The 23814-nt window shown below is 43.0% G+C and overlaps 1 protein-coding gene across 3 annotated transcripts in view; it reads left to right on the plus strand.

Moving 5' to 3' along the window:
* Nucleotides 1-23814, plus strand: part of LOC121857104 — an 86577-nt gene that overhangs the window by 35495 nt on the left and 27268 nt on the right. For all 3 annotated transcript variants that reach the window (XM_042352979.1, XM_042352980.1, XM_042352981.1), the window contains exons 2-6: nucleotides 12627-12803; nucleotides 13346-13456; nucleotides 13866-13994; nucleotides 17741-17907; nucleotides 19220-19340. In XM_042352979.1, the coding sequence (XP_042208913.1) occupies nucleotides 12627-12803; nucleotides 13346-13456; nucleotides 13866-13994; nucleotides 17741-17907; nucleotides 19220-19340 (705 nt within the window). The remainder of the gene's footprint in view (nucleotides 1-12626; nucleotides 12804-13345; nucleotides 13457-13865; nucleotides 13995-17740; nucleotides 17908-19219; nucleotides 19341-23814) is intronic.

A 23814-nucleotide genomic window follows, 5' to 3' on the forward strand; every position in this document is an offset into this window, starting at 1 on the left:
CTTGTATCTTCTCAGGCATCAATTTAAAACGTTTTAATTTGGCTGCGGCGACTTTGGCTTTATTTAGTCTGTCCTTCACGTGGGGAATGATGCCCGTCCGAGAAATGATGAGGCCGAGCAACCTGCCTTGTTTAGAGTACTCAATCTCTTCGTCGTCGATCATCAATGGCGCCGGCTTGAATTTGGCTATGGGTATGACCTCAAATTTCGTTTTGTTTGTTTTTATTTTCCATTTATGTTCATACTCCGAGATCTCCTCTATTGCCCGAGCAGTGAGTCGCGCCATCCTTGCTGTGGACCTTCCTGGGCAGGTGACGATCTGTGTTACATCGTCGGCATACATGACGTACTCGCTGCCGACGATTGGGGGTGGCAGGTCAGCCGTGTAGAGTGTGTAAAGGGTTGGTGAGAGACAAGAGCCCTGAGGCACGCCGCTCGATAGTGAGAATTCTTCTCCAAAATGTTCTTGCATCTTGATTTTGGCTCTGCGGTCCATAATGAAGTTGCACAGCAGGCGCGTCAGATTTTCGGGTAGCCCCAGTTGTATGATCTTATACTGCAGCCCTGCGTGCCAAACTTTGTCAAACGCCTTGCTGACGTCCCTCAGTATTATATTGCACTGCAGGCGGCCAGTCATGGCATTGGCGATCTGCTCGTAGGCCTGAGCTATGGCGGTGGATGTGCCTCGGTACTGGCGGAAGCCGAACTGGCGGGGATTATGCACGTCTTCGTCCTCCAGATACATCCGCAATCGCTTGTTGACTATTTTTTCGAAGATTTTGGCAGGTACCTCTAGCAGCGATATTGGTCGAAAGTTTTCGACTTTGTTTGGAGGCTTCCCTGCTTTTGGTATGAGGCGAATAACGGCGATTTTGAACATCTTAGGGAAGTATCCAGAGGCGAGGCAGGCGTTGCATATATGAGCAAGCCTCTCTATCATGTTGTCGGGGAGTTGGGCCAGGATCTTCTTGTTAATGTGACTTTGACCAGGTGATTTGTTTTTAAACCCTTTTATGACGGCTGACACATCTGCAGGAACTATGGGCTCCGTCAGGTAGCTTCCGTCCACCAGTCTAGTGAAGTCAGTCCGTGGGAGCGGCTGGAGCAGGTGCTGATGGTCCTGCAACTGACCTAAAATGTCCTCTCAAACTCCCTGTCGAAGCCTTCGTTCTCCTGTTCACTAATGGTAAAGATCTTTCGTAAATATCGCCGATGTAGTTGTTCTTGGTTTTCTTCCTCGAATATTTTTACGTTGTTTTGGTTGAGCAGTTAAGGGACCGTGCTAGAGGTGGAACCCATCAGTCGCTTGATCCCTTTCCAGAAGGCAGCAGAATCGCGGTAATTGTTGGCTGCCTCCCACACCAAGGCGGCCCACTTTTGTTCATGTATTTTTTTTTTCATTTATTGGGCACCCTCCTACATCTTTGTGTAAGGTGAAGCGCAGAAGCGTTTACAGCGCCCAACAGGGAAGCATGCTAAGTTCATGCTTGCCTTTATGTCTCACGAGTTAAGGGCGTAGAAGTCTGAAGAGTCAAGGGCGTAGAAGCCTGAAGAGTCAGTGGTTTATGTCGTGAAGTTATTGGAAGCTCCAACAACTTTCCCTGAATACGAATTCGCAACTTTCGATTTACACCAGGTACCTACTTTACTGCTAGGTGAACAGGGACTAATGGGGGCTAGGAAGTAAGTCCAAACAACTATCACCGGCCCGGGAATCGAACCCGTGACATCTCGCTTGCGAGGCAAGAACGGTACCGCATCTACCACCGATCCCCCTTTTTGTTCATGTAGACGTTTGCTCTCGTGCTGGATGTCCGTCTGTAGCTCTCGGTACCGGTCTCTCAGCTCTTGCGTCCACCCGCGGATACTGGCTAGCTGTCTCACGTGAGCGTACTGGACACTGAGCTGCCTCAGCTGGTGACTAGTGTGAGGATGGGGAATGGTCCTGTGAGTGGTGGTCGGGATGTTGTTGTCCATCTCCGTCTTCACATCTGTGTACCATTGTTCGACCGCGTCGTCGATGTCATTGGGGCTGGCTTCTTCCAGGTTTCTCCCCTGCTTGAGACTGAGAGACTCCTTGAAGGAGTCCCAGTCTGTCCGTTTGAGGTTTGACCTGATGTTGGCGGGGATCATAATGGGATTGGATGAAAGCGTCACGACGACTGGCAGGTGATCGCTGGTACTGATGGGTCCGGCGGTAACGTGCCTGTTCAGGACGGCCTCGTTGTTAGAGAGGATTATGTCGGGTGTTGTGGCACTGGCACGTCTGATCAATGTCGGGAAATCTGGCCCGAGGTGTTGCAGTTTTCCCCTTCTGATGTTGTCATACAGCGCCACACCGACGTTGTTCTCATTACCGTGTCCGTGTATGGCGTGGCGCGCATTTAAGTCCCCTATGATGTATGTTGGTTTACTGTGGGGTAGCAACTGGTTGAGGTCTTGTTCGGGTAAGTAAGGACGTCTGGGAGGTAGGTACATTGTTCATATGATAACAGGTCCCCTAGTTGTCTCCACCTGCACTCCTAGAACTGAATCCTCGAAGTCTGGCAACACTCTGTGACTCAGCTGTGACCTGATGGCCACAGCGACACAATCATTCAGCTCACCCGTCATGTTCCTCTGGTATACAGTGTAGCCAAAAATTTTCAGCTTACTTTCGTCCTTTATGCCAGTACTGTTTAACAGAATGATGTCTGGGTCTAATTGATAGTATAAGTTAGACAGTTCGTTACGTCTATTAAGGGACCAGTATAAGACATTATGCTGGACAATTTTCATCCTGCTAACGACTGCCATTTCGGAGACTGTAGCTTGGGGCTCTAGCATACCTCGGAGACCAGACGAGGTGACAGTACTCCAGACGTTTTCTGTTATCTGCAGTTTCTTCGGACTGTTGTGAGATGTGATACGCCTCCTTACTGTTGATGCGACCTAGGTACAGCCATTTGTCCGACCATTCTTGAAGCTCACAGAGATCTTTCTGTAGCTCTTCATAGTCTGTTTCATTCTCAGTTTCCCAGAATAACTTGGAATCGTCCGCTATCATTTGTATGGAGGAGTGTATGGCTGGCATGTCATTCAAGAAACAAACAAAAACCAACTGGCACAATACACTGCCCTGTGGTACCCCGCTTGTCAAAGAACATGACTATTTCGTGCCATTAATCATCACACACTGCTTCCGATCGTGAAGGAAGTCTCTGAGCCATGGTAGGACATTTAACCGTATCCCATACCCCTCCAATTTAATTTTCAGCCTTTCATGGGATACGCTGTCGAAAGCCTTGGCAAAATCTAGACATATTGTCAATATTACCGCCATGTTCCATAATTTGAGTCCAAACACCCAGGACTTTAAAGCAGGATCGTCCCAGCATAAAACTGTGTTGACAGTCCTTTACAAGGTTGTTTCGTAGTAGATGTTCCATAATGGCATCTCTTATGATGCTATCTAGTACTTTACTCACTATGCTGGTCAGGCTCACTGGTTTATAATTATTCGTGGAGTGACGATCGCCCTTCTTGAATATAGGACTCACATAAGCCACTTTCCAGTCACTGGGGACCTTTTACTCATCCATGCGTTTATACCTGTAGAACAGAATCTTCCGGGGCTAAGGAAACTCGTTGCACAAATCTCTTAACAATCTTGGATGCTCCATGTCAGGGACGGGACTAATCAACCTTTAGCTTTGACAATGTGGGTCAGCGCTGTACCAAAACATCTATCCTCAAACGCAGGATGATTGTTCGCATCCACTCTTGTGAACACCGAGAAAAAGAATTTGTTCAACGCCTCCGCCTTGTCCTGGTTAGCATCTGCGTAACTACCATCTTCAAGCCTCGGGTCCGATATGCCTACTCGTGTTTTTAATTTCTACTTTGCGCAGCGGTAAAAGGCCTTTGGGTTTGACTTGACCTCACTTGCACTCTGCCTCTGGAACTCTTTTTCAGCCCTTCTACACTTGGCTTTGCTTGGTTCCTGGATCTGGCATACATCTTCCTGTCCTGCTCATCATTTGTCCTAACCCACATCTCGAAATCCTGCGTCTTCTTTTTAACTTTGTCGACCGCCGCATGGTTCCTGTGTAATGGTCTCGTTGCATTCCTGGAGGCACTGGGTTTGGTCTTGGGTATATATTTATCGATAAAATGGTTCACTTTACTGGTTATGATATTCAGGGTAGTGTCTGCGTTCATATATCTTTTCCCTCATTCCGTCATAAATTCCCTTGTAATATTTTAACCTTAGCCTTAGCCTTTGTTTGGTTATGAACCATACCCTCCACATTATTTTATAATGAGGTCCAGCAGTTTGAGTGTTTGCTCTCCATAATGAGTTGGAATACAAAATTGTCTCTCAGAGTTTCTCTGAAAAGAGTAGCGGGATTATTAAGGTCATTTGGTGTGGTATTTATTTCTCCAGTCGATTTCGCCATAGTTAAAGTCCTCATTACAAGGAGGTGGCTAGGGTTGACGCCGTTGCATTGTCAATTCAGGATCTTAAGTTGCGAATCTGTAGATACATCCGACAATGAGCAAGTCTCTCTCCTTTAGTTTAATTTAACTCCAATTTGATTATTAAAAAACACAATAAGGTCTGCCATTTTGTGTCTTGTCTGAAGGGTTGTTAGTCCTAAGGCCCTCAGTCCACTTGGATAATCGAGATGACAGTTACAGAATCATCATAGTCGCTCTGTGTTTATATAAAAATGAACTAATATAAAAAAAGAGGTGCTGGCGGACGCCCCCCCCCCATATATATATATATATATATATATATATATATATATATATATATATATATATATATATATATATATATATATATATATATATATATATATATATATATATATATATATATATATATACTTATAATATAATGTAAAAATATAAATAAAAGATTAAATAACGAAGTGATAACCGTGTTAACATCCTGATATATCAAGTGTAGGCAAATTACTGGAAGCAATCATTTCAAACTCTATTCGAAATCACCTGGAAAAGCACAAGTTGATCAATGATTCCCAACATGGCTTCACAAGCGGACGTAAATCTGACGAGGACTCCGCAAAACTACAGGAAGATCTAAAAAAAAATTTCTCATGGTCTGAAAAATATCAGATGAAATTTAATGTGGACAAATGTAAAGAACTTAGTCAAGGAGATGTAAACAGAGAAACCAGATATCAGATGAACAACGTTGATATAGAGAAATCCGACTGTGAGAAATATTTAGGGGTAATGGTAAGTAGGAATCTTAAACTAAGACAACAATGCGTATTTGCTCGAAACTAAGCAAACAAAATACTTGGGTTCATACAAAGGAGTGTTAGTTACAAGACTAGCGAGGTCATCCTAAAATTATATCTTGGACTTGTGAGACCTCACTTGGATTATGCAGTTCAGTTTTGGTCACCGTATTTCAGAATGGATATCGATACCATTGAAACCATACAAAGGAGGATGACAAGACTAATCCTGGGTATTAGGAACCTTGAACATAGAGACAGATCAACGCATCTGAATTTCCTCTCCCTAAAGAGACGAAAAGCGTGAGGGGCGATATGACCGAGGTATATGAATGGAAGTCAGGGCTAAGCAAATTAGACAAATTTAGATGTAGGGGCGAGATAGGTAAACACTGGTTTGGAAATAGAGTAGTGGATGAGTGGAACAAGTTACTAAACATAACCATTAACTCGTACACGCTGGGTAGCTTCAAATATAGGTTGGACGGGTATATGAGCAATAGGGGTTGGATGTAAACGGGACTGCCTTGTATGCCTTGTATGGGCCAATAGGCCCGATGCAGTTTCCTCCATTCTTAAGTTCTCTCTCGCTCTCGATCACACCAGAAAAAGGCCACAGACAAACCTGCTAATGTTTCACGTATCTAAGTGGTGACGGATGACCTTGTTTACACGGGAACCCCACACGGGTGAAAATACACGGAATAATTTGGCTCTAGTCCCGTCCATTTCCGCTTTGAAGTCCACCTCGCAATTTGACAACTGAAAAAACCACAAGAGCAACAAATTACATCCAAATTTAAGAGATACATTATTATTTGACTCTCACAGCAACATGTAGCTAAATGAGGAAGAATAGAGAGTAAAATCAGTGAGAGGGGAGAGGGGGGTGGGAGGAAGAGTGGAGAGAGAGAGTAATTACAGTGAGAGTTGTGGTGTGGTGTGGTGTGGAGGGGGGGAGATGCCTTTCTGTTGTGTCAGTGGTGAGGAAGTTGCCAGCAGCACTGTATAATGCTAGCTTAGTACAGGATTACCGCACCACGTGCATACCACCCACGCTACACACTCACACACCTTCTCTTCCTACTCCTACTTCCTCTCTTCCTCATCCTCACTCCTACTCTATCTCACCTCTCTCCTACTCCTACTCATTAACTTCCCTTTTTTTAATCCCCTTCTTCCGTCTTCCTCCTCTTCATCTTTCTTCCCTCCTCTTTTTCTCGAAGCAAAAACACGCACGACCATCCACGATTACAGTCATTTCTCCCCCTGAGGTGGATAAGGAAGTTGTTTTTTGTTTTTGTTTTGTGTGTGTGTGTGTGCGTGTCAGTCATGTTGAGCAAAATTATCAATCACCCCCCCACACACACACGCACACACACACTGGTAACGTGTGAAACACTTGACGTAAACGATAGAGATAAGCCAAACTTAACCTGACTTTACAAAACCTAACCTAACCTAACCATACAGAAAACTCAAATCAAATAACAAGTACTCCAAATGGATAAATAATTATATAAAGAATATTATTGGACAAAGGAAGGCTCCAGTTAGGAGAATAAATCGTGGTGAAGTTTACCACCGAGATAAGAAAAGCAAAAAAGAATAATGAACTGAAGGTTCATCAGTTTTCACCACCGAAAATTTAAACATGACACCCGAGGCACCGACTATATACAGAGATAATGAAGAAAATAGATTAAGCGAGATAGTACAGTAGTGACTAGAAACAATGTTAGGAAGCAAATACACAAGCTAAAGCCTAATACGTCACCAGATCCTGATGAGATATTTGCCAGAAGGAAGAGCTTAGTATGCCCTTGTCATGGTATTAATTTGTAATCGTCTATGGTGTGGATTATATTATATAAAGATTATAATATATTGTGTTTCTTATGTTTCTTACCGTAGAGTTCGATACCTTCACACTGGTTACTTACAGATTATGGTGTATCTACGTAGAAATTCACTCCACCACCCGACATTCCATGATTTATACTGGATAAATGATGATTTAATGAATTCCATTAATTTCCAACATCCAGCTAAGTTATTGGTTATACTTTGTCATAACCAATCAGTCATTACCTTCAGTAATAATGAGATAGGATCATAGATACGGGCAGATAATTGCACTTACATTTATTTGTCAAGCTTCCATACAATGATTTACAATTTGCACGGATATATGAGTCACTCACATTCACGCTGTAATAAAATTTATCTTCTAAAAGAGGGAATTTTCAACTTGGGGACACATGTGATTACTCTACTATGGGTATAACTTAACAGAGCCTTAATTCTTCAAGTGATACATTTACTGCCAGCCTGGATTGTTCTTGTTGCAACCAGGCTTCCGCACAAGAACTTCTTTCCACGGGGAATAACAACATAAACGTACTCTTGGGTTACCACACATAGTCTCGGTCACTGACAGTCACTGTAGACGGTTTTCGAGGCAAGGAGAAATGGTAAGCGTAACTTGATTAACCACTCAGGTGCAATAGGCCAGCCTGGATTGCTTTTGTCGCAACCAGACTTCCACAGGTGATTTTTCCACGGGGAATACAAACCTAGATTAACACACTTAATCTCGTGCCGATCACGGTCACTGTAGACGGGTGTCGCGCAGGAGAACTCTGTAAGTGTGAATTGATTAACCATTTACTGTAGGTTTGATAGGCTAGCCTGGATTGCTCGTGTCGCAACAAGGCTTGCACACGTGATATTTCCACGGGATAACAACTTAGGTTAGCACATTTAAGTCTCGTGTCACTGACGGTCACAGGACGGGGTGGTGGTGGAGAACTCTGTGTGGTGTCCCTTTCCCTTCAGGAGGGAGAGGATGGGGATGACGTCTTAACTAACCCATGGCCTAGGGGATACTACTTAAAATGTGATTTTGGAGCGTGAGGCGATGAACAGTACAACACTGTCTCACTGGCCTCCTCCTATAGGCTGGCTAACATACCACTAATGGAAAAAATATGTCGCAGTCATGGCTCGCCGGGTGCCTTATCTCTAGTAAAACTAACTTTGGGGTTGGTTGCGTGGGTAAGCCTAACGCAACCCATGACAGCCATTTACAAATTTGTTTAACATGTCATTAAAAACGGGTGTAGTACCAAATTCCTAGAGGATAGCAAATGTGATACCGATTTTCAAGAAGGGAAATAGATCACTATTCTCTAACTACCGCCCAATCAGTTTAACATCAATTGTAGGCAAATTGCTGGAAGCAATAATTTCAAACTCTATTCGAGATCACCTAGAGTAGCACAAGTTGATCACTGATTCCCAACATGGCTCCACAAGTGGGCGTTCATGTCTGACTAATCTATTAACATTCTTTTCAAATGTTTTCAAATCAGTGGATGACGGGCACGATTATGATGTGGTATGCCTCGACTTTAGCAAAGCCTTCGACAGAGTTCCCCACGAAAGACTAATACGAAAAGTGGAAGCTCATGGAATTGGAGGAGATATTCTAAAATAGATTAGGGCGTGGTTACAGGACAGGAAACAGAGAGTAATCATTAATGGCACTAAATCCAAATGGGGTAACGTCATTAGTGGAGTACCCGAAGGCTCAGTAAATTGGACCATTACTATTTATTATAAACATAAACAACATATATATAGGCGTAGATAGCAACATAAGTAAATTTGCTGACGACACTATAAATAGGGCGTGTAATTAAATCTGACGAGGACTCCTCAAAACTACAGAAAGATCTAAGCAAATTTTTTGTATGATCTGAAAAATGGTAGGCGAAATTTAATGCCGACAAATGTAAAGTATTTCGTCTAGGAGAAGTAAACAGAGAAACCAGATGTCAGATGAACAACGTTGTTAAAGAGAAATCCGACTGTGAGAAAGATTTAGGAGAATTGATAAGTAGGATTCTTAAATCAAGGCAACAATGTGTATTTACTCGAAACAAGGCTAACAAAGTACTTGGGTTCATACAAAAGAGTGTTAGTTACAAGGCTAGCAAGGCTATCCTAAAACTATATCTTGCGAATGTGAGACCTTATTTGGATTACGCAGTTCAGTTCTGGTCACCGTATTACGGAATGGATATAGAATCCCGAGAAAGAATTCAAAGGAGAATGACAAGACAAATGCCGGGCAATAGGAACCTTCAGTACAGAGACAGGTTAAAGTATCTTCATGTGCACTCCCTCGAGAGACGTAGAGTGAGGGGCGATATGATCGAGGTGTATAAATGGAATTCAGGGCTAAACAAAGGTGATATAACAAGGGTACTCAAACTATCCAACCAGGAGCGAACTCGTAACAACGGTTTGAAATTAGAGAAATCTAGATTTATGAGCGAGATAGGTAAACATTGGTTTGGAAATAGAGTAATGGGTGAGTGGAACAAGTTACCAAACATCACCATTAACTGGAATACGCTGGATAACTTCAAACATAGGTTGGATGGATATATAAGCGATAGGGGTTGGGTGTAAACAGGACTGTCCAGTACGGGCCAATAGGTACCAAGTAGTATCAGGGTGTTAAATCGTCAGGTGAAATAAGCTGGGGCGAGTTATCTAATCTGTAAGTGACTCAACTAATATCTACACTCCACATATTGTGTTTATTAGTGAGATAGTGGTAGGTGACAAACCACCCCACCACCTACCACCACTGAGAGAACACTATACCACCTTCTCTCCCTCTATCTCTTTATTTATGTCACCATTGTTACTAACTTGAGACTCTTCATATCTAGAACTTCTTAATGAGTCAACAAGTGACATAACAACTCGCATTCATTCAGAAGTTTACTCATTAGTGATAGTCTCTACATAATTATACTTATGTGTACACTTATGGTGACACTAAAATACTTCCTTGACAAACGTGTGTGGTTGACATCTTTGGTACAATGATTGTTTTACAGGTATAAGTCTCTAACAGGAATAACAGGAGTGTCTCACAGGTACTAACAACAGGTGTCTCACAGGTACTAACAACAGGTGTCTCACAGGTACTAACAACAGGTGTCTCACAGGTACTAACAATATGTGTCTCTCACAGGTATAACAGTTGTCTCTCGCAGGTATAACAGTTGTCTCTCACAGGTATAATAGTTGTCTCTCACAGGTATAACAGTTGTCTCTCGCAGGTATAACAGTTGTCTCTCACAGGTATAACAGTTGTCTCTCACAGGTATAACAGTTGTCTCTCACAGGTATAACAGTTGTCTCTCACAGGTATAACAGTTGTCCTCACAGGTATAACAGTTGTCTCTCACAGGTATAACAGTTGTCTCTCACAGGTATAACAGTTGTCTCTCACTCTCACAGGTATAATAGTTGTCTCTCACAGGTATAACAGTTGTCTCTCACAGGTATAACAGTTGTCTCTCACAGGTATAACAGTTGTCTCTCACAGGTATAACAGTTGTCTCTCACAGGTATAACAGTTGTCTCTCACAGGTATAACAGTTGTCTCTCACAGGTATAACAGTTGTCTCTCACAGGTATAACAGTTGTCTCTCACAGGTATAACAGTTGTCTCTCACAGGTATAACAGTTGTCTCTCACAGGTATAACAGTTGTCTCTCACAGGTATAACAGTTGTCTCTCACAGGTATAACAGTTGTCTCTCACAGGTATAACAGTTGTCTCTCACAGGTATAACAGTTGTCTCTCACAGGTATAACAGTTGTCTCTCACAGGTATAACAGTTGTCTCTCACTCTCAGTTGTCTCTCAGGTATAACAGTTGTCTCTCAGTTGTCTCTCAGGTATAACAGTTGTCTCTCACAGGTATAACAGTTGTCTCTCACAGGTATAACAGTTGTCTCTCACAGGTATAACAGTTGTCTCTCACAGGTATAATAGTTGTCTCTCATAGGTATAATAGTTGTCTCTCACAGGTATAACAGTTGTCTCTCACAGGTATAACAGGTGTCTCTCGCAGGTATAACAGTTGTCTCTCACAGGTATAACAGTTGTCTCTCACAGGTATAACAGTTGTCTCTCACAGGTATAACAGTTGTCTCTCACAGGTATAATAGTTGTCTCTCATAGGTATAACAGTTGTCTCTCACAGGTATAACAGTTGTCTCTCACAGGTATAACAGTTGTCTCTCACAGGTATAACAGTTGTCTCTCAGGTATAACAGTTGTCTCTCACAGGTATAACAGTTGTCTCTCACAGGTATAACAGTTGTCTCTCACAGGTATAATAGTTGTCTCTCATAGGTATAACAGTTGTCTCTCACAGGTATAACAGTTGTCTCTCACAGGTATAACAGTTGTCTCTCACAGGTATAACAGTTGTCTCTCACAGGTGTAACAGTTCTCACAGGTATAACAGTTGTCTCTCACTCTCACAGGTATAACAGTTGTCTCTCACAGGTATAAACAGGTATACAGTTGTCTCTCACAGGTATAACAGTTGTCTCTCACAGGTATAACAGTTGTCTCTCACAGGTATAACAGTTGTCTCAGGTATAACACAGGTATAACAGTTGTCTCTCACAGGTATAACAGTTGTCTCTCACAGGTATAACAGTTGTCTCTCAAGGTATAACAGTTGTCTCTCACAGGTATAACAGTTGTCTCTCACAGGTATAACAGTTGTCTCTCACAGGTGTAACAGTTGTCTCTCACCGTATAACAGTTGTCTCTCACAGGTATAACAGTTGTCTCTCACAGGTATAACAGTTGTCTCTCATAGGTATAACAGGTTGTCTCTCACAGGTATAACAGTTGTCTCTCACAGGTATAACAGTTGTCTCTCACAGGTATAACAGTTGTCTCTCACAGGTATAACAGTTGTCTCTCACAGGTATAACAGTTGTCTCTCATAGGTATAACAGTTGTCTCTCACAGGTATAACAGGTGTCTCTCATAGGTATAACAGTTGTCTCTCACAGGTATAACAGTTGTCTCTCACAGGTATAACAGTTGTCTCTCACAGGTATAATAGTTGTCTCTCATAGGTATAACAGGTGTCTCTCACAGGTATAACAGTTGTCTCTCACAGGTATAACAGTGTATAACAGTTGTCTCTCACAGGTATAACAGTTGTCTCTCAGGTATAACAGTTGTCTCTCACAGGTATAAGTTGTCTCTCATAATAACAGTTGTCTCTCACAGGTATAATAGTTGTCTCTCACAGGTATAATAGTTGTCTCTCACAGGTATAACAGTTGTCTCTCACAGGTATAACAGTTGTCTCTCACAGGTATAACAGTTGTCTCTCACAGGTATAACAGTTGTCTCTCACAGGTATAACAGTTGTCTCTCACAGGTATAACAGTTGTCTTTCACAGGTATAATAGTTGTCTCTCATAGGTATAACAGGTGTCTCTCACAGGTATTAACAACAGGTATCTCCCCACAGGACACGTCAGAGGTGGTGAACATGCTGAGGAAGGGGGACAAGGTGGGCGTGTTGGTCTACCTCAGGAACGGAGGGGACGCCAACGCCCGCAACCAGCTGGGCTGGACCTTACTCCACCTGGCCTGTGTGGAGGGCCAGGCTCAGATTGTGGAGGTCCTCCTCGAAGCTGGTGCCTCGGTCAGTATCTCTCTCTCTCTCTCTCTCTCTCTCTCTCTCTCTCTCTCTCTCTCTCTCTCTCTCTCTTCCTGTCTGTGTGTGTATGTGTATGATACAGGTGATGGCACTAACATAAGGAAAGGGAGGGTTTGATAATGTTAGATAAGTTTACTTTAAATATATAGGTTAGGTTAGGTTAGGTTTATTTTTATTGAGTTTGGTTAGGCAATGTTAATTTTGGTTAGGTTAGATTATGTAATGGTAATTTAGGTTAGGCTAGATTAGGTCAAGTTAGAATAATTTAAATTAAGGGATGCGGCAGCAGAGTGGATACAACTATCACTAACTGTTCTCAGGGTCACTGGTTTGAGCCCTGGTACCTAACTTTACCATTGGGATGTGATAGCGGTCGAGTGCAGTGCCGGCCATACTGCCTCCTTGTGAGATTTATTCTTCAGTCCAAAGGAACCCACTTTGAGGTGAGGTTAGGTTAGATTAGCAAAGTCATACCTAGTTTATTAGTATTTTGTCTAAGAAGTGACTCACGTGCACTCTTCTCTCAGGTTAACTCGTGCACTACGGACATGTGCACTCCCCTACACCGAGCCTCCTCCCACGGCTACTCATCGTGTGTCGAACTACTGCTCAAGAAGAACGCCTATGTTAATGCTCAGGTATGTTACTGCTCAAGAAGAATGTCTATATCAATGCTCAAGAAGAAAGTACCTCAGTGCTGATGAAAGAGCTGATGAAAATGTTCTCTCAGTGAGTGAGTGAGTGAGTGAGTGAGGATTCCTACAGATAAATATGATATAAAACAGTAAAAATTATACAAGAACGGGATTATATTGGTGGTCACTGTGATAGACAATAGGGTAAACTACAGATATTTTTTCGATATTAATAATAATAATTTTAACTCATCTCCATAAAACTTAGTAACATAATTTAACTTAACTAACCTAATTTAATCTAACAAAATTTAACCTAACTTAAACACAATGCAACTTAATTTAGTCTTACGTAACTTAAAATAACTTAGGACAGTTTAACTTTTATTAATGTTACGCTGTTCTCGGGCAGGACAAGTCAGGCAACACGCCCTTACACGAGGCAGCGCGAGGCTTCCATACAACTGTGGCCAAGATGCTCATCAACAAGAAGGCTGACACAACCAAGACGAACAGAAAGAACCAGGTGTTCCTCCAACTGGTGAGTCTACCATCCTACACACACTCCTACCATCCTACACACACTCCAGGTTTACCATCCTACACACACTCCAGGTTTACCATCCTACACACACTCCAGGTCTACCATCCTACACACACTCTCGGTTTACCATCCTTCACACACTCTAGGTTTACCATCCTACACACACTCCAGGTTTACCATCCTACACACACTCCAGGTCTACCATCCTACACACACTCAGGTTTACCATCCTACACACACTCAGGTTTACCATCCATTACACACACTCTAGGTTTTACACACACCATCCTACACACACTCCAGGTACACACCCAGTTTCTACAATCCCACACACACCTAGGCTTACCATCCCACACACTCCAGGTTTACCATCCCACACACTCCAGGTCTACCATCCTACACACACACCTCGGTTTACCATCCTTTCACACACCTAGGCTTCACCATCCCACACACACTCCAGGCTTCACCATCATACACACACACCCAGGTTCACACATCCCACACATTAATTCTCGGCTTACCATCCTTCACACACACTCTCTAGGCTTTACTTCATCCCACACACACCCAGGCTTCACCATTCCCACACACACCCAGGTCTACCCACATCCCACACACACCAGTTTCTACAATCCCACACACACCTCGGTTTACCATCCCACACACACCCAGGTTTACCATCCTACACACACCTAGGCTTCTTACCATCCCACACACACTCTAGGTTTACCATTCTACACACACTCCAGGTCTACCATCCCACACACACCCAGGTCTACCGTCCCACACACCACCCAGGCTTACCATCCTACACACACTCCAGGCTTCTACCATCCTGCCACAATACCCAGGTTTACCATCCCACACACACTCCAGGTTTACCATCCTACACACACTCCAGGTTTACCATCCTACACACACTCTAGGTTTACCATCCTACACACACTCTAGGTTTACCATCCTACACACACTCCAGGTTTACCGTCCTACACACACTCTAGGTTTACCTTCTTACACACCCTCCGGGTCTACCATCCTACACACACTCCAGGTTTACCATCCTACACACACTCCAGGTTTACCATCCTACACACACTCCAGGTTTACCATCCTACACACACTCTAGGTTTACCATCCTACACACACTCTAGGTTTACCATCCTACACACACTCCAGGTTTACCGTCCTACACACACTCTAGGTTTACCTTCTTACACACCCTCCGGGTCTACCATCCTACACACACTCCAGGTTTACCATCCTACACACACTCCAGGTTTACCATCCTACACACACTCCAGGTTTACCATCCTACACACACTCTAGGTTTACCATCCCACACACACTCCAGTTTCAATCCCACACACACTCTAGGTTTACCATCCCACACACACTCCAGGCTCACCATCCCACACACACTCCAGGCTTCACCATCCCACACACACTCTAGGTTTACCATCCCACACACACCCAGTTTCTACAATCCCACACACCTTAGGTTACCATCCCACACACTCCAGGCTTACCATCCCACACACCCAGGTTTACCATCCCACACACACCCAGGCTTCATCCCACACACACTCCAGTTTTGCCAATCCCACACACACTCCAGGCTTCACCATCCCACACATACCCAGGTTTACCATCCCACACACACCCAGGTTTACCATCCCACACACACCCAGTTTCTCACAATCCCCACACACACTCCAGGTCTACTGTCCCACACACACCCAGGTTTACCATCCCACACACACTCCAGGTCTACCATCCCACACACACCCAGGTTTACCATCCCACACACTCCAGTTTCTACCATCCCCACACACCCAGGTTTACCATCCCACACACACCCAGGCTTACCACATCCCACACACACACTCTAGGCTTCACCATCCCACACACACACACTCCAGGTTTACCATCCCTACACACACACCCAGGCTCACCATCCCACACACACTCCAGGTCTACCGTCCCACACACACCCAGGTCTACCATCCCACACACACTCTTAGGGTTTACCTTTCTTGCCACACCTCCAGTTCACCATCCTCTACACACACTCTAGGTTTACCATCCTACACACACTCCAGTTTCTACCATCCTACACACACTCTAGGTTTACCATCCTACACACACTCCAGTTTCTACCATCCTACACACACTCTAGGTTTACCATCCTACACACACTCCAGGTCTACCATCCTACACACACTCTAGGTTTACCATCCTACACACACTCTAGGTTTACCATCCTACACACACTCTAGGTTTACCATCCTACACACACTCCAGTTTCTACCATCCTACACACAGTCCAGGTCTACCATCCTACACACACTCCCTCCTCATCGCCTCTACAGCAACAACACTTCTTAATAATGTTTCAATAGTCTCAACTCACAAGAATATTCCCAGAAAAGTCAATCAGGTGTTGGGTCTGGAGAGGCAGAAGTAAAAATCTTGTCAGTTTCGAGTTTCCACTCCAGCTTTTGAGGTCTTTTATGACTAATGTTGAGACAGTACCACGAGTAGGACCATAAAGTATCTATTATTCTGGAGACCGGAACTATACCAAGTCTATATTAGGTTAATGAACTCTAACATAAGATTGTCAGGTTAATTAAGGTGAGATTAGTGATGTCACGTTTGTCAGATTTCAAAGCTCCGCAGTTGAGGTTGTGGTTGTCAGGAAGTCACACCTGCAAGGTTGTGGTTGTGGCCGTTTAGTTTAACTTTAAACTTAGATTAATGCTGCAACATGAAGGAAATTTTCAACTTATCTTCCTATGATATTTCCCTGTGAAGAAGCCACAATTTTGAGCAACATATTACTCTACCTTAGTGTACATTTTGTACTAAATGTACTCAGCTAAAGGACTAACATTTTTATCTCAGTGCAAACTATGAGATGTTTATACTTAAATTAATCACTCTCTTGCAAGAATTCCAGCAATGCAAGCTATATTCTGAAAAGTCATTTTAAAAAGCATAAAAGACACTGCATCAATACTTGATGATTGTGATGTAAATCATAAACTGTGGTTGATAAACATTGTTACTCTTCATAATACAGACCTACATGAACTAGGGATTAGGATTATCCTGCTGGAGGACACTTCACTCGCTCTGCTAGTGACAGCAAGAACAGTACTGTCAGTTATAGTCCTTCCAAATTACAATTATCTGTATCTTATAAATGAAACTATTTGATCAAAGGATCATAAAAGTTTTACATAAAACAACGAAAGACAGTAGTTCTTTGGCCGAGATCACAGCGTTATAATGAAACCTTGTACAGAAGCCTTTAATATAGTTTCTTGCCGTTAACTGTCTAATTATATACACATACAGTGCATACGAATATGTTATTTGGTTAAAACAACAAAGAACATCATTGAGATTCATCTGCAGAGATGCTGTACTGTACTTTAACTCCTCTGAGGTATAGTACATGCGGTCCTTTTAGAAAATATATATTTAATTGTATTGTATTCTTTTTTTTTCTAACATATTTATTTATTTATTTATCATATTTATCCAATACACTCTTCCATGTTTTATTTCTGGTACAGGACTTTCTTTTATAAAATTATGAAATATGGGGCTATCATCCTGCACCCCTAATATAGGGACCCAAATTAGGTTTTAACATACAGCCAAAATATACTAACTGTAATACATGTACTGTATTATGCTAACTATGACGCGTGTGGTGGTGGCGTGTGTTGCAGGTGGGGCAGCAGCTGATGCCGGCGGTGGAGTGTGGGGACACGGAGGTGCTGGTACAGTGGCTGGACTGGGGCCTCAACCCGGACACAAAGGGAAACCTCCACTGGTCCATCCTACACCACGCCAGTGCCAGGGGCCAGCTCAACATTGTCTCACTACTGCTGGAAAGGCAAGACCCTCACTTCCTCTAACTCCCTCTGTCTACATACCTTTCCCTGTCTAACTTTCTTTATCTACCTTTATCTCTGTTAACCTTTATCTGACTACTCCCCCTCTCTCTACCAGTCAACAACACACGCTCACTCTCACAAAACAAATATAAATCATTCCTCTACATTATCATTTATTAATCTTCACATTAACGACACAAATCCCACTCTGTATCTGTCAGTGAGGAAGTCTGTTTGTCTAGTGTTCTGTCTATACTTGATCAAAATACATATTACTGAAAGACGAAAAATTATATTGGACCATGTTTAATTGTTTTTTGTAGCTTTCGTGTTTTGGGATCACCCCAAGGGATATATTTTAGTTAAGTTTCAATATGGGTTTAATAATGTATTCTTGTAGTGTTTGATCTACAAGTCAGACTCCAGGTAGCACAAGGTAGCCCTCAAGTACCTTACAAGTTGAGATTCCAGGTAGCACTAGGTGAGGGTCTGGTACCTTACAAGATGAGACTCCAGGTAGCACTAGGTGTTGTGTCTCGGACCTCAATATGTGTGGGGAAATCAGCCACCAAAACAGTATCTCGTTTATTGTAGAGGAACAGCCATCTCCACAGGTGGTTTTGGTGCCATCCTGACTAAGTTTAAACACAACATGGAATTCTGGGTACAAATGAGTGGTGTCTTGTGCACCATACAAAACATAAGTTATTACACTAGGTGGGGGTCAGGTACAGTCTCACCCAAAAGTTCGTTAACTCTCCCAGCCAGCTATTGCTGCACTGCCTGCTTCAGATGTTTGAAACTGTCTCAGTACCAACCAGAACATGAAACCGATACTAATGAATCTAAAGGTTCGAAGTAACAGACTCAAGTTCATACATCTGAAGCAAACAGTGCAGCAATAGCTGGCTGGGAGAGTTAACGAACTTTTGGGTGAAACTGTACCTTACAAGATGAGACTCCAGGTAGACTAGGTGACCCTCAAGTACCTTACAAAATGAGACTCCAGGTAGCACTAGGTGACCCTCAGGTACCTTACAAGATGAGACTCCAGGTAGCACTAGGTGACCCTGAGGTACCTTACAAGATGAGACTCCAGGTAGGACTAGGTGACCCTCAAGTACCTTACAAAATGAGACTCCAGGTAGCACTAGGTGACCCTCAGGTACCTTACAAGATGAGACTCCAGGTAGGACTAGGTGACCTCAAGTACCTTACAAAATGAGACTCCAGGTAGCACTAGGCGACCCTGAGGTACCTTACAAGTTCAAACTCCAGGTAGCACTAGTTGAGAGATCAAGTCTTCAACAGGGGCGCCAACGTCAACATAGAGGACAGCAACAGAACGTCGCCTCTCCACACCGCCTCCTTCCACGGCCATCTGCGAGTAGCTGACCTTCTGGTGAACTCGGGGGCCAACGTCAATGCGCAGGTGAGCTAATTCTCTCTCTCTCTGTCTGTCTCTCTCTCTCTCTCTCTCTACCCTTTTTTTCCAATTATCTATCTATAGTTTCTTACATATATAGTATTTACAGTTGGTGATATTAAGTCATGTCCTTACTTAGTGTTACAACACCTGATTATATATATATATATATATATATATATATATATATATATATATATATATATATATATATATATATATATATATATATATATATATATATATATATATATATATATATATATATATATACAGTTTAAGTAAGACCTCGATAAATCGGACTTCAATATATCTTAATTCAATATTTTTCGGACTCTTAGGTGCTCTGGTCACTAGAAATAAAAAAAAATATAAATAAAAAATAAGTGCACATTTAAGAAATGGGGAACATTAAAAAAAATTCTTATGAAAAGAACAACTTTTACTCAATACTGTACAGTGGTATAACCAGATTTGCTATAGGCCTACTGAGAACTAAGACACTGAGTATAGGCGTTTATTGTAGATGCACGGAAAAGCTAATGTGTTAGCTATTCTGTCGGCGCATACTCTTCTGCTGAGTTCTGCGCATGACTCCTTGAGAGGGAAAAGCAAACACCTTGATGAGGCGTTAGCGTGTGTGGCGCCCGAATAGCTAACAACCAATCAGCGAGTTTCTTCAGTGGGTAAATACGCGGATCATGGCCGCTTTTGGAGAATATTTTGATTAATATTGAAGAGTTGGGGCATGTAGGGTAATGAAAACTGTGATATAATAATAAAAATAATTCTATATATGGTAGTATATTGGATGGCAATAATACCACATCTATTCTGTCAGAGGACACACACAAAGAAAATGCGGCAGCAATGAAGAGAAGATTGACAATGAGGCAGAATGGGGCCCTTCAGGATCTCCTATGTGAAGCAAGAACACTGCAGGAGAGACTAAAATTTACAGGTGACGGAAAGCAAAACACCGATGACGTTGCAAGAAAGTTTGGAAACAAAATGCGTGTGGGAAAGGTGTCTTCGGAGGTAAGATCTCTCACAGAGGAATCCCCCCGTGGGGTTCTGCCAATAAACAGAGAGACATTAAAACAACTGAAAGAAAAACATCCCCCTACAAGTGAAGATGAAGGCATCAGGTTCCAGGGTGACTATATCCCACCAAATGCTGTCCTGTTCGAGAAAATAACAGGAGGGATGGTGTGGAAAAAGGCACTGAAGACACGAGGAGGAGCCGGCCCCTCAGGTCTGGATGCAAACGGTTGGAGAGTCATCCTTAGCACTAACAAGTTTGGCCCCGGAGCAAGTGATCTCTGCACTGCCATTGCCATCCTTGCAAGAAAGCTGGCATCCTCGTGCTGCCATCACCTCCATGCTCTGACGGCCTGCCGCCTCATTCCCCTGGATAAGAATCCAGGATGAAGTCCTATAGGGTTGGGGGAAGTGCTGAGGCGGATCATCGGAAAATGCATAATGGAGGTGGTAAAGGATGATGTCAGGGCAGCAGCAGGGAACCTGCAAGTTTGTGCTGGCCACCAGGCTGGAAGGGAAGCTGCCATTCACGCCATGCGAATGATATTTGAGCAGCGTGATTGTGAGGCCGTTCTCCTGGTGGACGCTTCAAACACATTCAGCATACTTAACCGCAATGCCGCACTGCACAACATCAAGATCAAGTGTCCAAGCTTTGCAATGTATGTTGAAAACTCCTATAGGAATCCATCAGACCTCTATATAGTAAACAACAAGGCTCTAAGAAGTGATACCATCATACAGTCAACCGAGGGAACAACGCAGGGGGACCCTGTTGCAATGGCAATGTACGCAATACGCCTATTCGTGCTCCAACACACAATAAAATTTGGAACAACTGAAGTCAAACAAGTGACGTACGCTGATGACCTTACAGGAGCAGGAAAAGTGGAGGACATCAAAAAGTGGTGGGACCTGGTAACATCGCGAGGCCCACAAATAGGGTACCACCCAAACGCCAGCAAGTCCTTCCTCATTGTGAAGCCAGAACATTATGAACGGGCAATGGCGGAAGTGAGGTCAAAATAACAAAGGAAAGCCAAAGACACCTAGACGCAGTAATCTGCACGACGGACTTCAAGACCGAGTACGTAACGGGAAATCCAAACTCTGTCTGAGATTGCTAACACAAAGCCACATGCGGCTTTTGCGGCATTCACCCATGGAGTCAAGCATCGCTGGAACTACCTGATGCGCACTATCCCTGATATTGGACCCCTCCTCCACCCTCTGGAAGGAGCTATCAGCGTCAATTTCATTCCCAAATTAGTGAAACACCCTCACTTAACCCCAGCAGAAAGATCACTCCTTGCACTACCACTGAGACTGGGAGGTATGGGATTGACCAATCCAGAGGAGAATGCTGCCACCGAACATCAAAACTCAGTTAAGCTCACGGCAGCCCTCACGGACCACATAATAGCTCAGAACGCAACAGGGGAGGTGGATACCAGTGAAGTAAACAAGATTCGAAGGTCCATTACGACAGAACGACAGCACAGCCAAAGTGATAAGGTGTAGCAACTGTTGTTGCAAGTACCAGAGAATTTGAAGAAAAAAAGTAGCTATAGTGCAGGAGGAGGTGGGCGCCTCGAACTGGTTAACTACGTTACCGATAAGGGCAAATGGTTTCAGTCTCAATAAACAAGAATTTACAGATACGGTAAGGACAGTGGAAGGTTTGCCCTCCCAATGCGTGTGTGGCTCTTCCTATGATGCCGATCACGCCATGGTGTGCAAGAAAGGGGCTTCATATGCATGAGGCATGACGAAGTAAGGGATCTCACAGCAAATATGTTGAAGGAAATCTGCCGTGATGTCAGGATAGAACCAACCCTCCTTCCATTGGAAGGTGAGATTTTCCAACATAAGACTTCAAACGCATCCAACGAAGCCCATGTGGACGTCATTGCTCGAGGATTCTGGACCCAGGGACAGCTAGCCTTCTTCGACATCAGGATTTTTTATCTCATGGCCGCATGTCACCGGAACTTAGCTTTCGATGCTGCACACAGGAGGAACGAGAACGACAAGATAAGGGCATACGGGGAGAGAATTCAGAACGTTGATCAAGGCAGCTTCACTCCTCTAGTGTTCACAACCTCTGGTGGGATGGGACCAAGTGCAAGATGCTTCTACGCCAGACTCGCGGAGGTGATATCCGAACAGAAGCAAACAGCCCAGAAATTATGTTACAGCCTGGATGAGATGTCGACTGTCCTTCTCTCTCCTTCGGTCTGCTTTGCTCTGCCTAAGGGGAACGAGAGCTTCGGCCCCAAAGCCGACAACAGTTGCAGATATTGACTGAGGCTACAGTCACTGAATGCCGCATAGATCTGCGGCTCAACTAATTCAACACAGCTAGGATAGCTACTTATGTATTAGGATATTTAATATTAAGGTAATAAAATGGCGACGAAGGTGTGGCTATTGGGGGAGGCTGGAGGCCACCTTTAAAAAAAAATATTGGATAGGACCTAAAACAAAGCATATGGGGTGAAAGAATTGAAAAGGACTGCACCTAGTTGAAACTTCTTTAGGCTCTGCCCATTTATAAGTGGGCGCTGTCCCATTTCATTACCCTCTGGTGACTTTGGTATAAAAATATCGATAATTACTCATATATGATTGAAACCTTAATATCATTACTCATAAGATACTTTAAATAAGGGTGAAGAAGTTGATTACAGTTCTGTAAGTGCAAAAATTAAAACATAATGAACCTGATATTCGTCGCATTGCGTGTATACTTATAAATATGCGAACACCTAACAGCAAGAGAAGAGAGAGACAATATACGTAGTGGAGCAGCTGCCCTGGTTGTTATGTGTGGTTTCAGAGAGTCCGGCAGAAATCGCCTTAACAACGGGCCCGATTTTTTGTTACTCTTATTTATTGTCGACTGATTGACTTTTTTTCCTTTTTTGTCTTTCTTTCCATAATTTTCTATATATTTTCTTCGCCATTTCTTTCTGTATAGAGTCCAAATAACAGTTCTCCTAATTTTATTGTGTTCTTGAGTGTTATATAATGACTCAAATTGGCTACTTGTACACTTAGGACAACTGATTAATGAATAAACCAGGGTATAAGAGTATGCAGATGCATAATACTGTACACTACAATATAACTTAATAAGTGAAGATAAATACACTACAATAGTATTTATTAAGTGGTGATAAATACATCACACTAATAGTTAATAAGTGATGATAAATACTCTACTGTACTGTACTAATTTACTAAGTGTTGGAGACAGACGTTGTGGTAAACCTATCAGCTGTTAACCCTTTGTAAACAAATGACTGGTGGTGTTGAGTGTAGGATTCTTTTTTCAAGAAACCTGATTCTTTTAGGATAACATTTTATCAACCTGGCACCAAATGAAGCTAATGCTACCTCCCCCTCCCTTCTCCCTGCTGCTCCCAGATATAAACTC

Source organism: Homarus americanus, unplaced genomic scaffold, assembly GCF_018991925.1.
Source record: "Homarus americanus isolate GMGI-L3 unplaced genomic scaffold, GMGI_Hamer_2.0 scaffold20465, whole genome shotgun sequence".
Classification (NCBI taxonomy): Eukaryota; Metazoa; Arthropoda; class Malacostraca; order Decapoda; family Nephropidae; genus Homarus; species Homarus americanus.